We start from the raw sequence: 15,977 nt of genomic DNA on the forward strand, positions 1-15,977 counted from the left end.
ACTTAGACAGATTAGGAGAATGGACAAAGAAATGGCAGATGGAAGATTGCGTAGGGAAGTGTATGGTCATGCACTTTGGTAGAAGTGCATGACCAGACAGGTGTAGACTATTTTCTAAACAGGAAGAAAATTCAAAAATCAAGAGGTGCAAAGGGACTTGGGAGTCCTTGTGCAGGATTCCCTAAAGGTTAACTTGCAGGCTGAGTCAGTGGTAAGGAAGGCATATGCAATGTTGGAATTCATTTTGAGAGGATTAGAATATAAGAGCAAAGATGTAAAGCTGAAGCTTTATAAGGCATTGGTCAATCCGCACTTGGAGTATTGTGACCAGTTTTGGGCCCCTTATCTGACAAGGTATGTTGCCATTGGAGAGGGTCCAAAGGAGGTTCATGAGAGGGTTAACATATGAGGAGTGCTTTATAAGAATGGGGGGAGGGAGATCTTCTTGAAACCTATTGCATATCGAAAGGTCTGGATAGAGTTGATGTGGGGAGGACAAAAAAGGCTTAGAAGGAAATGGACCAAACACAGAAAAATTGTACCAGCTCAGATGAACGTCTTGGTTGATGTGAATGTGTTGGGCTGAAGGACCATTTTCAATGTTTTGTGACTCTGTGGTCTGCCTTGCTCAGCAGAAGGTTGTTGCTGTTATTTCCAATTCATGGGAAGCTAGGTGATTTGTTCTTAGCTGCACATTTGTGGAAGATTAATGTTCTATTTTTCTTCCACTCTGCTTCCAACTACAATATAATCAAAGATTGATTATTTGTTTTTCTTGCTCATGCATGATTTGACATATCACCAGTACATTTTAATATATTCTGATATGCATAAATTGTTTTAACACAAACTATTCCAGAAAATTAGGTAATGTACAATATCTTTACATTATAATAATTAGTAAATTCTAGAATTGTCTTTGCATGCCATTAGCCAATCTTCTGGATTTTTCTTTGGATTTCCACACATCTCCGGGAAAGATAACCTTGCCAATTAGAGGGCAGAGTGCCTCTTAAAATCAGATGTCTTTCAGTTCCATTCAAATTATTTTTGTTAAGCCTCGCAAAATTCTGAGAGCAGTGTATCTCAGATGACAACCATTTTTTCGAGTGGTTAATTTGATTTACTAAGAGTGGTTGAACATCCACTAAAGTTTAGAAGAGCAAGAGGGTACTTGAAATATTTAAGATCCTGAGGGGTCTTGACAGGGTGAAAATGGAGAGATTGTTTCCTCTTGTGGGCAAGGAACCTAGGAGTTCTTTTAAAAGCAAGGAGTGGTTCATGTTTTCCTCTGGAGATTGAGCCTTTGGACTTGTGCTTTCATCAGCCTCTGAGGAAGAAAGTCTGAGAATGTTAAGGCAAAAATGGGTAGGTACTGGATATGCAACTGATGAAATGTTCCTGGAGGTAGATAGAACATAGAGTTGAAGATATAATCAGCTGTAGCAGGATCTTAAATGAAAAAACAAACATACCTTCTGTTAGTTCCAATTCATGGGAAGCTAGATGACTACTTGTTGCTTTGACGCTTGTTCTTTGCTGCACATTCTGAGAAAGATTGATGTGATGTCCTGTTGTGTGGCCTACACTTCCCGCTTTGTGTTTGCATATGACCTGTTCTCTCATTCTTCATGTCCTCCCATGTAGTTGTTTTCTAAATGAAGTTCATATATTAAGACCACTCTTCACATCAGTCACTCAAACTCCTCTGTGTTGGAGAAGCTTCTTATTGAACTTGGAGCAAACAGAGTGTCTAGCCTCTTTCCCAGATGAGGGAGGATATCGTGGTTAGGATTCACGCTAGAGAAGGCAAGATGAGAAGCTAGGCAGAGTTAGCAAACAATTACACATTTTTCTAGTATGCCAAATCACTTTCTGGTTTTGATAGCAATCACCTTTCACTACTATGCTTCCACTCTCCCTCCTTTTCTCGATCCACATAATAAAAATATCATAGTCAGGGTGGCAGTTTACCCCAAAGGAAAAGAACACAGTGCCTTGCCCAAGCTCCAGCTCAATTCTGCAACTCCAGTGGCATTGAATGTGAGATAAGATGTGTACAGGCGGAATCAAAGGGCAAGAGTAGACTGGAGATGGTGAAGGAGGCACATTCTGATTCCAGAAGCATGGCATATAAAAAGCAAAGTCTTCCCTCACAAGTATCTGTAGAGTGTTGGAAAATCTAACCAGGTGAGAAAGAAAGACAAGCTTCAACTTGGAGACTGAATGATAAAAGGCATCAGCTGTTTAAAACATAGAAAACTGGGGCAGGAGGACTGCTGAAGAGGTTTAAGAAATGTATGTAGGTGAATGAAATTGAGATTATACAGTTCCTCAGAACCATGCTTTGAATTCGCTGATCATCCTCATAACAGGCTCTCCAATAGTTCAAGCATCCAAGTCTCATTGCCTCAACTTTTGCAGCACTCTGAGTAGAGAGTTCCTGATCTGGAATTATAAACTGATAGATTCATAGGGAGCAGTAGAGTCTGGAAATGGGGCCACTGTGATAAACAGGATATGGGAAGCAGGCTGCGAGGGAAGGAGGTGAGACTACATCAAGACAAGGTGGGATGTGAAGGAAGGGTTGGAGGAAATGTGTTGCATTATGGTTAGGAAACTATGCTTTGCTTTGTCAAGCTGGTGATTGGAGTGCAGCAGCCACCCTTATATGATTTCATGTACTTCTTGGAACTGGTGAGTAAGCAAGTAGTTAATGTTGAGAGACTGCTGAAGAGGATTGAGAAATTGTGCAGATAACTGAAATTGAGATTTTAAAGAGCTTGTCTATTTCTGGAAGTTTTCTAGGTGCTATGATCAATAGGTATGGTGCTGAAGAACCATGAATTGTTACCATAAAATAATTATTATTTATTCACTTATTTTACACTGCAGAACAGGCCTTTCTGGTTTAGCAAGCCATAAGCCCTGCAACCCACTTACTTTACCTTAAGCTAATCACTGAACAATGTACAATGAGCAATTAACCTACTAACTGGTACATCTTTGAAATGTGAGAGGAAACCAGAGCATTTAGAAGAAACCCATGCGATCATGGGGAGGATGTACAAACTCCTTACAGATGGTGTCAGAATTGCACTCTGAACTCCACCCCCACAGTATTCGCGTTGTGCCAGCTGCTATGCTGCCATGGTGCCCCATGGAACTCAGACATATTTTTTAATCAGCAGTACCACCCCTGTAGTGATACTGAAAAAGAAAAGGCCAGGTTTCTATGTTTTGTTCATTATAAGAAGAGCAATACCTGAGCTTTGATAACCGTAAGACATAGGAGCAGAGTTAGGCTATTTGGCCCATTGAGTCTGTTTCACCATTCAGTTTGTCCAGACCCAATCCCAGGCCTTCTCCGTAACTTTTGATGCCGTGTCCAATCACGAACCTATCAATCTCTGCCTCAAATACACCCAGCGACCTGGCTTCCACAACTGCCTGCGATAACAAATTCCACAAATTCACCACCCTTTGGTTAAATAAATTTCTCTGTATCTCTGCCCCTTTATCCTGAGGCTGTGCCCTGTTGTTTCAATGATAATGCCATTCCTTGGCTATATGAATTGGTGACATTCATTGTCTAGCGCAGACACAGGACAATTGATTAGAGGGCAGTGTGCCAGAAGGTTACTTGTTCCTGTTACCCATTTGCACTTAGCAGTAGAAAATTGGCTAAACAGGATAAAAGGGGAAGAAACTTAATTGGAATATACTGTATTTATAAAGTTTGCAAGTTTTGATGCATTTATTTTCTCTTCAATCCATGAATTGGGTTAGTAATCTTTTTCACCTCTCTTCAACATATGCATAATTTAAATATTTGTGCAACCTTCAGTTATGAATCTTAGTGCCATTCTTAAAAGACTGGATTTGTTAAAGCAGCCATAAGCTGGTTTCTTCAAAATTGATTCAGCTTTTAAAGCTAAAATCAAGGCATTGTGTTTGAAAACACTAAAAGACGCATTCCATGATAACCTTGAAAACATTTGTCATTCTGTTGAGGTGTATATCTAATTTATCTGACACTTTGATAAATTATTTACTCCTGTTGCAAAGCCATACAAGAAAGTAGGGCAGTCCTTTATTGTAGTTGACAAACTCTGTAAAAGATTTCATTTTTATCCAGTGTCCCCTCTTGCTGAATTATTTTTCAATTTATTGGCATTTTTCTTTAAGTGTGTAAGTGACTCTTTCTGCTTTTGGAGCCATGTCTAGCTGTGAACATGATGAAAAGTGTTAAGAAAGAGTCCTAACTGCAACATCCTGTTAATTCCAAAAATGGATGCAATCTGTTCTCTAGTTTTGACTTGTTCTAGTCTGGACAGGACTGCTTTTTTGGCTGCTTCTCTTGGACAAAATGCAGATTTAATATCCACATTTCTCATTATATACCAGCTGCAGATTTATTGAAGTTGGGGGGCTATTACATTAGATGGGTTTATTTTAAATTTTGTCCTTCATATCTGACCTGTTCATATTTACCAATCTGCATTCAAATTTGACAAAACAATGTATATTCTAATCAATTTAAATTCAAATTTTTTTTAAAACTTTGTAGAACTAAGCATATTATCAATACCATGTAACAAAAGCAACATTAAACGTTGCTGTATTGTCTGATGTCTTTTTTAACAGAGTTGTGTATATTCTACAAATGAATAGGAAATATTAAAATTGATTGCTTGGACCAGGTGTGCATTTATCTAGAGTTGACTAGTAGAATAATTTGTAACGTGCAGTGTGAATTGCACACTGAGAGTAAATGTCACTTTAATGAATATAGTCAGCTGCTAGAACGACCTTGCACCAGAGGCTGAGTGACCCTTAACTAACTTGTAATTTATCTCAAGATAATCTCATTCACATGACATTCTGCTTATTAATAATTGGCCCATTGCTGCAGCTTGCTAGCAGTCTTTAACATTATCATGCAAGGTTTGATTCCAGTCATTAGTGAGCAAGTTAACTAAACACTTTATCACATTAAACTATAACCTTTAGTTTATACTGAAAAGGAACAAATTACCCATGTCTTTATATGGACTGGAAAATTACTCTTTGGCCATTTTAATCATGTGGAGATGTGTGTGCTTTGGTTAATGCAGCATTAGATTCATGCAACTTGTGTGTCTTGTAAAATAATATTTCAAGTAGACTCCAACATAGTGTAGCTAAGTACTATTCTTACATAAATTCATCTATTCAAACTGTAGCTAGTTTTCCTATTCATTTAGAAGTTTCACCGCATTCTTCCAGAGTTAAAACTTATCTTTTCAGTGATGTACTGATTAATTTAAAGGACAATTTCATATTTTCAAATTGACCCAGTGGCCTTTTGGGTATTGAGGTTGATTAGGAAGTGCTATGGATTATTATAATAGAATTTAAATCACTTTTAGAAGAAAAATGATCAGAGTAAAATTGATTTCAGTCATTTAGATTATTTCTAAAATGGGCTTCAGTAAGGACCTAAGCAGTGATACAACTTTAAACAACCCCATTCCTTTAATTTGAACTTTCCATTTGACTAGTTTCTGGGTAACTAAGTGAACTCCAGAAGCAGTTAACCTCTTCCCAGCTGGTTAGTTCTGATTAAGAATTTTTACCCATGATAGTTACAAATACTAATTTTAGTGTGACCTCCAGTCATCAGCTACAAACTTAACTATCACTATTGTTTCTTTTCTGGCACTGCTTTCTGTAATGGTATGTTCATCTGTTTATAACTATATTTTGTGGGTGTACAGAAACCACTGTAATCTATGCTGTTAGATGAAGCATGAGGAGGACGAAATCTAGATCTAGGAAACAGTATCAAAATAAGCAGTTGCCCCTTTAAGAATAAGATGGGAAGAATTTCTTTTTTTGGGGGGGGGTTTGCCCAAGAAACTGTTGAGGTTGAATCTTTGAATGTGTCAGATGCGACTGGGGAAATAAAGATGGAATCAGACAGTCATCTTCACTGGCAGAACAGGGGCTGATTAGGAATAGGAGCTGATTCCTCCAATTTGTGCTCTAAATTGTGCATTTTGCCAGCTGTCTAGCCACATGTCCATTTTAAATAAAAACTAAGTTCGACCTTGTGTGTCAGAGTTCAAAGAAACTGCAAATACTGGAAATCTCAAGTTAAGAAAAATGCTAGAAACATTTGGCAAACAAGACTAGTTGTGAAATGAAAAAAGAAGTTAACACTTTATGTGAAAACCATCGGGCTTAAGACCATTCCATTTTATAAGACGCTGAATTCTTCACTTTCAAGACAATATAAAGTATCATCAAGCAAAGAAAATAACATACTGTAGATAGTATGACCATTAGTTAGGGGAAAGAATATAGACTTTAAAGATCATTCAAGAGGTGGAGTTCTAACAGGTGATTAATTTAGGGCCAAGCCAACTTCATGTATTTGTGCAATAATCCATTACTCAGGTAGGAGGAGTTTTATTTCAGATTGTGCATACTTCTCACCAAATTACTTTTTTGTAGGTCTAAGTTCCAGGACTGCAGTTGTAAAAAAATTTTTTGCTGAATTCTGAGTAGACTTTTGAGCTATGTGGGCCAGACCAGATTATAAATTAAATGCACCTGCTGCCTTTTTACATCTGTAATAAAATAATTTAATGCCCATAAAGGCAGTCCTGGATTTTATAAGAATTTCTATTATGGTTGGACGACAGATTAAAATTTACCCTACTTATTTAATAACAGCTCTTGGTAGATATGCAAAAACCCAATTCTCCACTGACATAATGTTTTAATCATATTTATATTTTTTAATTTGCATTATTGGGCCCTGATGGTATGAAGGAAAAGTCAAAAGCATTTTGATTATGAGTTCTTTATGTTTTGCAGAAAGGGCTGTTTTTTGTAAATTAATTTTTAATAGCCATGTTGGTTTTTAATCAGTGAAATTCCCATCTGGATTATATGGTACAATAATATTTTTCCCATATTTTTGTTTCTACTTTGCGATTACAAATTGTTACTGTAGTGTGCATCCAACATCTTTCTGCTTCAATATGTATTCCTTAAAGAAACACAAGAGCTACCTTTCCATTTCCTTTTGGTGAAATACCTGACCTCCAATTAACACCTAATAATGGCACAATTTAAATTAATGATGTACCATAACTGATGTACTGATTTATGGAATTCAGTTACTGTTCTGCATCATGTTGAGTCAGTCGTTCTACATATTCCTTGGAAGTTTGTGTAACTTAAATACTTTAATTGATTTACTTAGTATTTGAAGAAATTCCTCTGTTACTGTATTTAATAAAATTTAGCAATTTTGAGTTTTCCTTTGTTGTATCTGTTTTACCTTATTACTTCAGATATATGCTGTATTTAACACTATCCTTCCCTCCAGCTGCTTCTAGACGCGGTGACCTGGAAATCCTGGGATATTGCATGTTGCAGTGGCTTAGTGGACAGTTGCCTTGGGAAGACAATCTAAAGGATGCAAACTACGTCAGAGATGAAAAACTGAAGTAAGAATATGGATACATACTATTTTAAAGTAAATTACTAGCTACATATGCACCTCTCATTTTAGATGCTGCTGGATCATCTGCCTATTTGTAATAATGTGCCATGTCGTATGACGTGGCTGCTCATGGTCCCATGACCATGATTGCTGTTGGCAAATCTTGGACAGAAGTGGTTTGCTATTGCCTTCTTCTAGACAGTATCTTTGCAAGACGGGTGACCCCAGCCATTATCAATACTATTCAGAGATCGTCTGCCTGGTGTCAGTGGTCACATAACCAGGACTTATATGCAGCAGCTGCTCATATGACCAATCACCACCTACTCCTGTGGCTTCATGTGACCCTGATCCCGAGGGTAGGGGGGGTGTTAGCTAAGCAGATGCTACACCTTGCCCAAGGGTGACCTGCAAGTTAGCGGAAGGAAGGAGCCCCTTGCATCTCCTTTGGGAAAGACGCATCTCCACCCTGCCACCCAACCCTGCTGTCTATTAACCAGCTTGAATTAAGCTATTTGATCCATTGTTATAAAGGTCTGTTTGCCTATGTCCTATTTTGCATAACACCAGGCTATTAGAAGGCAAATTTAATGTTTTGTTAATTTCAATTGATTTCACTTCTAACAAACTGCTATACTCTTTTCTGAATGAGCATTAGACAAAATCATTTATTCAAGTTTCTAAAATTACAGAATTAAAACTTCCTGATATGGGAATAAAAGTACTGCCCCTGAACCATATCAAATAAACGTAATGTTCTTGTGTAAATGTTTGACCAAAAAATAGCATGGCATAGTTTTGGATGTCTGGTTAAGGCAGTTCATAAATTCAGAAGACCATAAGACATATTGTCCTATGAACTACCTTAACAAGGCATTCAAAACGATGGTCCACACATTAATGAGAATAGAAAGACCAGTCACATAGATGTGGCTAAAGGGATGAAGCAGAAGGGAAGGTTTTTGATTTTCTTGGTCACTTGGACTGTTTTTGAGGGAAGATGTAATCTGTGTGAGTGCAGCTAAGCCAGAACAGGTCCTTTCTTGAGCCTTTGGGAAGGGCTTAAATTAATCTTATCAGGAGAGTGGACCATGGTAGACATGCTGAAGGAGGTGATGACCAGACAAATATAAAGTGAAGGTCAGCTGTCCAAACAGATGGGTTGAATGCAAAACTGATTACATTTGTTTTGATGCATGACATTTGACAAGTAAAGTTGATGAAATGAGAGTGGTGATTAACATAAAGGAACCTGATATTGTTGCTATCCACATGGTTGAAAGATGAGCAGGACTGGTAACACAGTATTCCAAAGAGCAGACCTTTCAGTCACGATGGTGGAGAAATGTAAATGAGTAGATGGCAGGGAGTCCATGACTTCAGTAAGGGGAGATTTTCAAATGATGCCATATGGATAGAGCACTAAAACTGAAGGGGGGTTATCATTTTGATGGTGAGGGTTTACTTAAGAACTCCAAATAGTTATTGGGTTGGGAACATAGAATATGGAACATAGATGAGCTGAGGGATCTTGGACTCCAAGTTAATGTCTCCTTTAAAGTAGTTCACTGGTACATAGGACAGTAATGAAGGCACGTGCCATGCTTTCCTTTATTAGTCGAGAATTGAGTTGGGAGGTCATGTTGTAACTTTATAAAACTAGGTCATATCTGGAGTATTGCATTCTGTTCTGATTTCTTCAAAGGTTCAATTTAATGTCAGAGAAATGTATACAATATACATCCTCTCTGACGGTGGTGTCTGAAAAGAGGATGCTGTCCAAGTTGCATGCCATCTTGGACAATGTCTCCCATCCACTACATAATGTACTGGTTGGGCACAGGAGTACATTCAGCCAGAGACTCATTCCACCAAGATGCAACAGAGAGCGTCATAGGAAGTCATTCCTGCCTGTGGCCATCAAACTTTACAACTCCTCCCCTGGAGGGTTGGACACCCTGAGCCAATAGGCTGGTCCTGGACTTATTTCCTGGCATAATTAACATATTACTATTTAACTATTTGTGGTCTTATTACTATTTAATTATTTATGGTGCAACTGTAACGAAAACCAATTTCCCCCGAGATCAATGAAGTATGACTATGACTATACTATGACTATCCTGAAATGCTTTTTCTTTGCAAGCATCTACAAAACAGAGAGGTGCCCCAAAGAATGAACGACAGTTAAACGTAAGAACCCTAAAGTATCCCCCCAGTTCCCCTCCCTCTTGCACGTAGCAGCAGTGAGCAACAATCCCCCCTCCTCCCCACCAGCAAAAATAAAGCAAGCATCAGCACCATCACCGAGCACTCAAGCGTGAGGAAAGCAGTAGCAAAGACACAGACTTGCAGTTACCCCCAAAGACCCGACATTTGACATACCGCAGATTCTCTCTCTCTCCCTAATAAGGGAGAAAGAGGTATCTCCATTCTCCCAGCGAGCGGGGAGACATAGCAAACAACTTGCTGGTTTACAAAGTTAAAAGTCAGTTAATCACTTTTTTTGAGCTCTGTGCCTGAGGATCGCAAAGATCCCGGGTCTTCGAGCCCACAGCAGTAGATTTTCCGACTCTCCCAACAATACACAGGTCTCCTACCATGACACTGACCTTCGATCCACCCGTCTCCAGAGTTTAGGCTTCCGAATTCGAGCCAGACTCTCAGACCGAACCCTTGGTGTGCCCAACAACGGCCGGTCCTGAAACCCCAAGAATGGGTCCCGTTCCCGCAAAGAACCAGAATCAACGTGTAACTCCAGGTCAGGGTCTTCAAAAGAACACTGAAAGGGAAAAGTAAAGGTGTTAAAGATGGAAATAGAGCTGTTTCCAAAGATGCACGCAAAGGAGTGGCCGTTTAGCGCCATTCATTATAAGAAAGATGCCCGAGGCTTTGGGGAGGGTGCAGAAGAGATTAATCAGGATGCTGCCTGCACTAGAGGGCATGTGCTGTCAGGAGAGGGTGCACAAATTTGGGCATTGTGTAGGCGGAAGGAATTGGTTGGGCATTTGACTACCAATTGAATTTGTTGGGCACCACATTGTAGACCGAAAAGCCGGTACCTTTGTTGTACTGTTTTAATGTGCTAATATTTTTTTTTGCACCCAAAAGTTGGTTGTTATTCGGAATACTTTGCCTGAGGATGTGGTGGAGCGAGAATTTAGGTGAACATTTGAACAGCCATTTTATAGAAGGAACCAGAATCAGGTTTAACATCACTGGCATGTGTCATGAAATGTGTTGTTTTGCGGCAGCAGTACATTGCAATACACAATAAAAAGAATTATAAATTAGAATAGGCAATGTATTTTTTTAATGAGCCATGCAAAAAGGAGCAAAAAAAATCTTGAGGTGGTGTACATGGGCTCATTGTCCATTCAAGAATCCAATAGTGGAGAGGAAGAGATTGTTCCTAAAATGTACATGTTAAATATTTCTAAAGGGTATGGACCTGTTCTGTTAAATGTAAAAAGGCAATTTTGTGCTGCTTGACTGAAGATGGGGAAATTCTGTACATTATTCTCTGGATTAGAAAGTGAGGAGAATATTTGGAATGTGAAAATTTATGTTCAGTTATTGAATAAGAGGAGCCTTAGACATTAGAAATGATTGAGGCTGAGAATATGTATTAAGAAACATGGAATTACTCGTTGAAATAAGGATACAAGTCTCTGGTCATGGGATATGAAAGTGTGCTTGACCTTGGTTTGATAAAGCAAAGGTACAGGAGAATGTAGAAGGAAGACATTTTATTACTAAGCCATTGTTTAAGGAGAGTCAGGATCAGTGACTCAATGTTTCTGGTTGCAGGGTTAACAGACAAGCAAGATAAGAGGTGCATCTGTGTAAAGTGTTGATGTTAGAAGGATCATCAAGTGAGCCTATATGATTTAAGCAACATGAAAGGGAAATCTCACTGTTAATGGATGGAGTTATAGAAAAGTACAACACAGAACAGGTTCCTTGGTCCATCTAGTCCATGCCGAAACCATTTAAACTGCCTAATCGCATTGACCTGCACCAGGAGCATAGCCGTCCGTACCACTACCGTCCATGTACCTATCCAAACTTCTCTTAAGTGTTGAAATCGAGCTTGCTTGCATGCACCACTTGGTCTGGGAGCTTGTTCCACACTCTCATGACCCTCTGAAGAAGTTTCGCCTCATGTTTCCCTTAAAATTTTCACCTTTCACCCCTAACCCATGACTTCTGGTTGTGGTCCCATGTAACCTCAGTGGAAAAAGCCTGTTTGCATTAACCCAAACTATACCTCTCATTATTTTGTATACCTCTTATTAAATCTCCCCTCAATTTTGTACGTTCCAAGGAATAAAGTCCTAACCTGTTCAATCTTTCCTTTTAACTCACATCCTCCAGATGCAGCAACATCCTTGTAGGTTTTCTCTGTACTCTTTCAACCTTATTTACTGTAGATATTTCCTGTAGGTTGGTGACCGAAGCTTGACATAATACTCCAAATTAAGCCTCACCAATGTCGTATACAGCTTCAACATAACATTCCATCTCCTGTACTCAACACTTCGACTTATGAAGGGCAATGTGCCAAAAGCTTTCTTTATGACCCTATTTACCTGTGATGCGACTTTCAATAAATTATAGACCTGTATTCCCAGATCGCTTTGTTCTACCGCACTTCAGTGCCCTACTATTCACTCTGTAAGGCCTACTCTAGTTGGTCCTACTCAAGTGCAGCACCTTGCAATTGTCTGCATTAAGATCCGTATGCTGTTTTTCAGACTATTTTTCCAGCTGGTCCAGATCCAGCTGCAATCCACAAAAGCCTTCCTCACTGTTCACTATACCCACAATCTTGGTGACATCCCCAAATTTGCTGATCCAGTTATTCACATTATCATCCAAATTGTTGAGCATAAAACATAGAACAGTACAGCACACTACAGGCCCTTTGGCCCACAATGTTGTGCTGACCCTCAAACCATGCCTCCCATATAACCCCCCACCTTAAATTCCTCCATATACCTGTCTAGTAGTCTCTTAAATTTCACTAGTGTATCTGCCTCCACCACTGACTCAGGCAGTGCATTCCACGCACCAACCACTCTCTGAGTAAAAAACCTTCCTCTAATATCCCCCTTGAACTTCCCACCCTTTACCTTAAAGCCATGTCGTCTTGTATTGAGCAGTGGTGCCCTGGGGAAGAGGCGCTGGCTATCCATTCTATCTATTCCTCTTAGTATCTTGTATACCCCTATCATGTCTCCTCTCATCCTCCTCCTCTCCAAAGAGTAAAGCCCGAGCTCCCTTAATCTCTGATCATAATGCATACTCTTTAAACCAGGCAGCATCCTGGTAAATCTCCTCTGTACCCTTTCCAATGCTTCCACATCCTTCCTATAGTGAGGAGACCAGAACTGGACACAGTACTCCAAGTGTGGCCTAACCAGAGTTTTATAGAGCTGCATCATTACCTCGCGACTCTTAAACTCTATCCCTCGACTTATGAAAGCTAACACCCCATAAGCTTTCTTAACTACCCGATCTACCTGTGAGGCAACTTTCAGGGATCTGTGGACATGTACCCCCAGATCCCTCTGCTCCTCCACACTACCAAGTATCCTGCCATTTACTTTGTACTCTGCCTTGGAGTTTGTCCTTCCAAAGTGTACCACCTCACACTTGTTACAGATAACAAATAACAATGGACCTAGCACCAATCCCTGCAGCACTCCACTAGTCGTAGACCTCCAGTCAGAGAGGCAACCATTTGCTCCCACAATGCCAATTTACCACCTCCTATTGAATGCGGAGCAACTGAACATTCTTTACCAACCTCCCAGGCAGGACCTTGGATAAGAAAGTCAAAGCCAAAGTTGAGTTTAGAGTTGTGTCCAGTTCACATTTTTAGCCTTTCAGAAGGGTTTAAGTATGCACAATTAAAAGAAGAGGTCAAAACCTGCAATAGGGAGGGGTGCAATATGCAGTCATGGATGGAGGACTGGTTGGAAGATAAAAAAAACTGCTGAGTGTTTTCAGGAGTTTTTTGTTTGTTATTTCAGATCTCCAGCATTGCAGTTTTAATTTTCATTGCCAAGTCCCTCCTAAAACCAAAGACACACGTTGCAAATTTGTTCATTGGGCTATGAATAACAAGACGTATGGAAACTCTCCCACAGTTAAATAAAGGAATCATGCTTTCTGAAGTTGAAATCTTTCATGTATTTCAGTTCTTGATTTGGTACTTTGTTCTTTGTAGAATAGTCTATAATAGGACAGCAAAATTAAATCATTCTGAATCTATTTTTCCTATTGCAGATACAGAGAAAATCTTCCAAGCTTGATGGAGAAATGTTTTTCTTGCAAAAATAAACCAGGTGGGGAACTCATCATGTAAATTCCCATGTAAGATTTCCTAGTTGTTTATTGCATTGAGGTAGAAGGATGGGGAAAATATGTAAAGAGATGGTGACTAGCACAGTTTAATTAATAATTAGAAAAGTTAATTTTATCTTCAAGTCTATCCCAGATCTTATTACAATTTCAGCCAGGTACTATCATCATCATCTTTATGTGTCTTGTATGACATGGGTGATAATGGTCCATCCGTGACCATAAATGTTCCTGGGAAATTTGTCTGCAGAAGTGGTTTGGCATTGCCTTCTGGACAGTATCTTTACAAGATGGGTGACCCCAGCCATTATCAATACTCTTCAGAAATTGTCTGCCTGGCATTACTAGGAATTGTGATATTCAGCAGCTGCTTATACAAACAGCCACCACCTGTGACCCTGATCGGAGGGGTGGGCTTGCAAAGGGAAAACGCCGTACTGCCTTGCACCTCCTTTGGTAGAGGCGCATCTCCACCCTGCCACCTATCAGCTTTGAGGGTTGGATTAAAACGGTTATAAGATCACTGGTGTACATTATGGTCATTTTGTTCAGTATATATTGTTTTTTATCACCCTATATAATTGGTTTGCAACACTAAAGGAAAACGACACCAGCAGTGATTTTCGCATACAACAATATCTTTGACACTTGTATAATAATTGGGACAGGGTACAAAAAAATAAGATAATCTGATAGCTTGATCTAGCTTAAATTATCACTTTTTAGTATTGAACTGGATGTTATATTTATCTGCAAAGCTCTAAAGATGATTTTTAAGGCCATTTTTCAGAAATAGCTGCCATATTGTAGGAGGCCACTTAGCACTGCATCCACTCAGTCACTGGGATTTTGGAACTTGTCATATGAGAGGGGCCTGTAGAAGAAAAAAATTATTTTTGAATATTTATTAATACTGACAGCTCGTTGCAGTTCTTTCTATTTAACTATGGACCAAAGTGGCTGGTGGAGGTCAAGTTTGAGAAAGAAAGCTGGTCTCAATTTTTTTGAGGGGGCTGGAATTCTCAGTCTAATTTGACCTATAACCACTGTCCCAAGAAGACTAAAAAAAATAGAAATTGCTGGAAGATATGAAAGAAACAAATTTAACATTTCAAACCAATGATTTTTCTTTCCTACAGTTGAATTATCGAAGTATTTTGAAGATGTAATATCACTTGGTTACAAAGACAGACCACACTACCAGAAACTAAGAGATATCCTTAAGCAAGGACTTAAATCCATTGGCTGTGTAGATGATGGTAATTTGGTGTTAGCAGCGTCTTCCAATGGTGATGCCCCAACAACATCCAAGGCACAGGTACAAGTTACATCTGTTCCAGGCCTCCTTTATGACCATCCTTTTCTTCTGTCTCTGGCAAATAAAAATATGTAAAGAGAAGTAACTTAGGAAAACCAGAATTATTTTTTTTTTGCAATGCGGATTGTGGGATGCATCAATAGCTTTTAAAATGGACACTAGGGAATGGGAAAATAGGAAATGACAGTCTCCAGCAATGGCATGGTCCAAATTATAGAGCGACATACAAGACTGATGTAGAAGAATCATAGCTTTTATTCCCATTGTATTGAAGAGAAAACTTTATTAGCATTCATGACCCAATAATGAAAAGATGAGTATGAGTGCTAGTACTTTCTGTGCTTATAATTTACTATTTGTAAATATTTTTTTCATTAGTTTTTCTTATTATTTTAGAATCTATTCTAGGTTAGGCCAAAAATTTGCTTGAAGTTTCTGCTGCATTTTGAAACACTAAGGTATTAGCGTTCTTGATATTTTTGCTTATTTATTTCTTTTTGTATGTGCACTGTTTGTTGTCTTTTTCGTATTTGTTGTTTGTCAGTTTATGTTGTGTGTGGTTTTTCTTTGATTTTATTGTGTTTCTTTGTATCTACTGTGAATGCCTGCAAGAAAATGAATCTCAGTGATATATATGCACTTTGATAAGAAACTTACTTTGAACTAAGATAATATTTGGCTTCAAGCTAGTTCTGTTAAAACTAATTGAAGGGAATGCAGAAGTGTGACTGCTGATTAATTTTTGTTGGTGCACATCTATATTGATAATTCTCCAAATGGAATTTATAAAGA

At 38.9% G+C, this 15,977-nt stretch overlaps 1 protein-coding gene across 2 annotated transcripts in view; it reads left to right on the top strand.

Moving 5' to 3' along the window:
• vrk1 (VRK serine/threonine kinase 1) overlaps positions 1–15,977 on the top strand; it is a 92,344-nt gene that overhangs the window by 57,794 nt on the left and 18,573 nt on the right. For both annotated transcript variants that reach the window (XM_063043618.1, XM_063043625.1), the window contains exons 10-12: positions 7,382–7,502; positions 13,793–13,851; positions 15,007–15,185. In XM_063043618.1, the coding sequence (XP_062899688.1) occupies positions 7,382–7,502; positions 13,793–13,851; positions 15,007–15,185 (359 nt within the window). The remainder of the gene's footprint in view (positions 1–7,381; positions 7,503–13,792; positions 13,852–15,006; positions 15,186–15,977) is intronic.

The sequence above is a fragment of the Mobula hypostoma genome, chromosome 1 (genome assembly GCF_963921235.1).
Source record: "Mobula hypostoma chromosome 1, sMobHyp1.1, whole genome shotgun sequence".
Classification (NCBI taxonomy): domain Eukaryota; kingdom Metazoa; phylum Chordata; class Chondrichthyes; order Myliobatiformes; family Myliobatidae; genus Mobula; species Mobula hypostoma.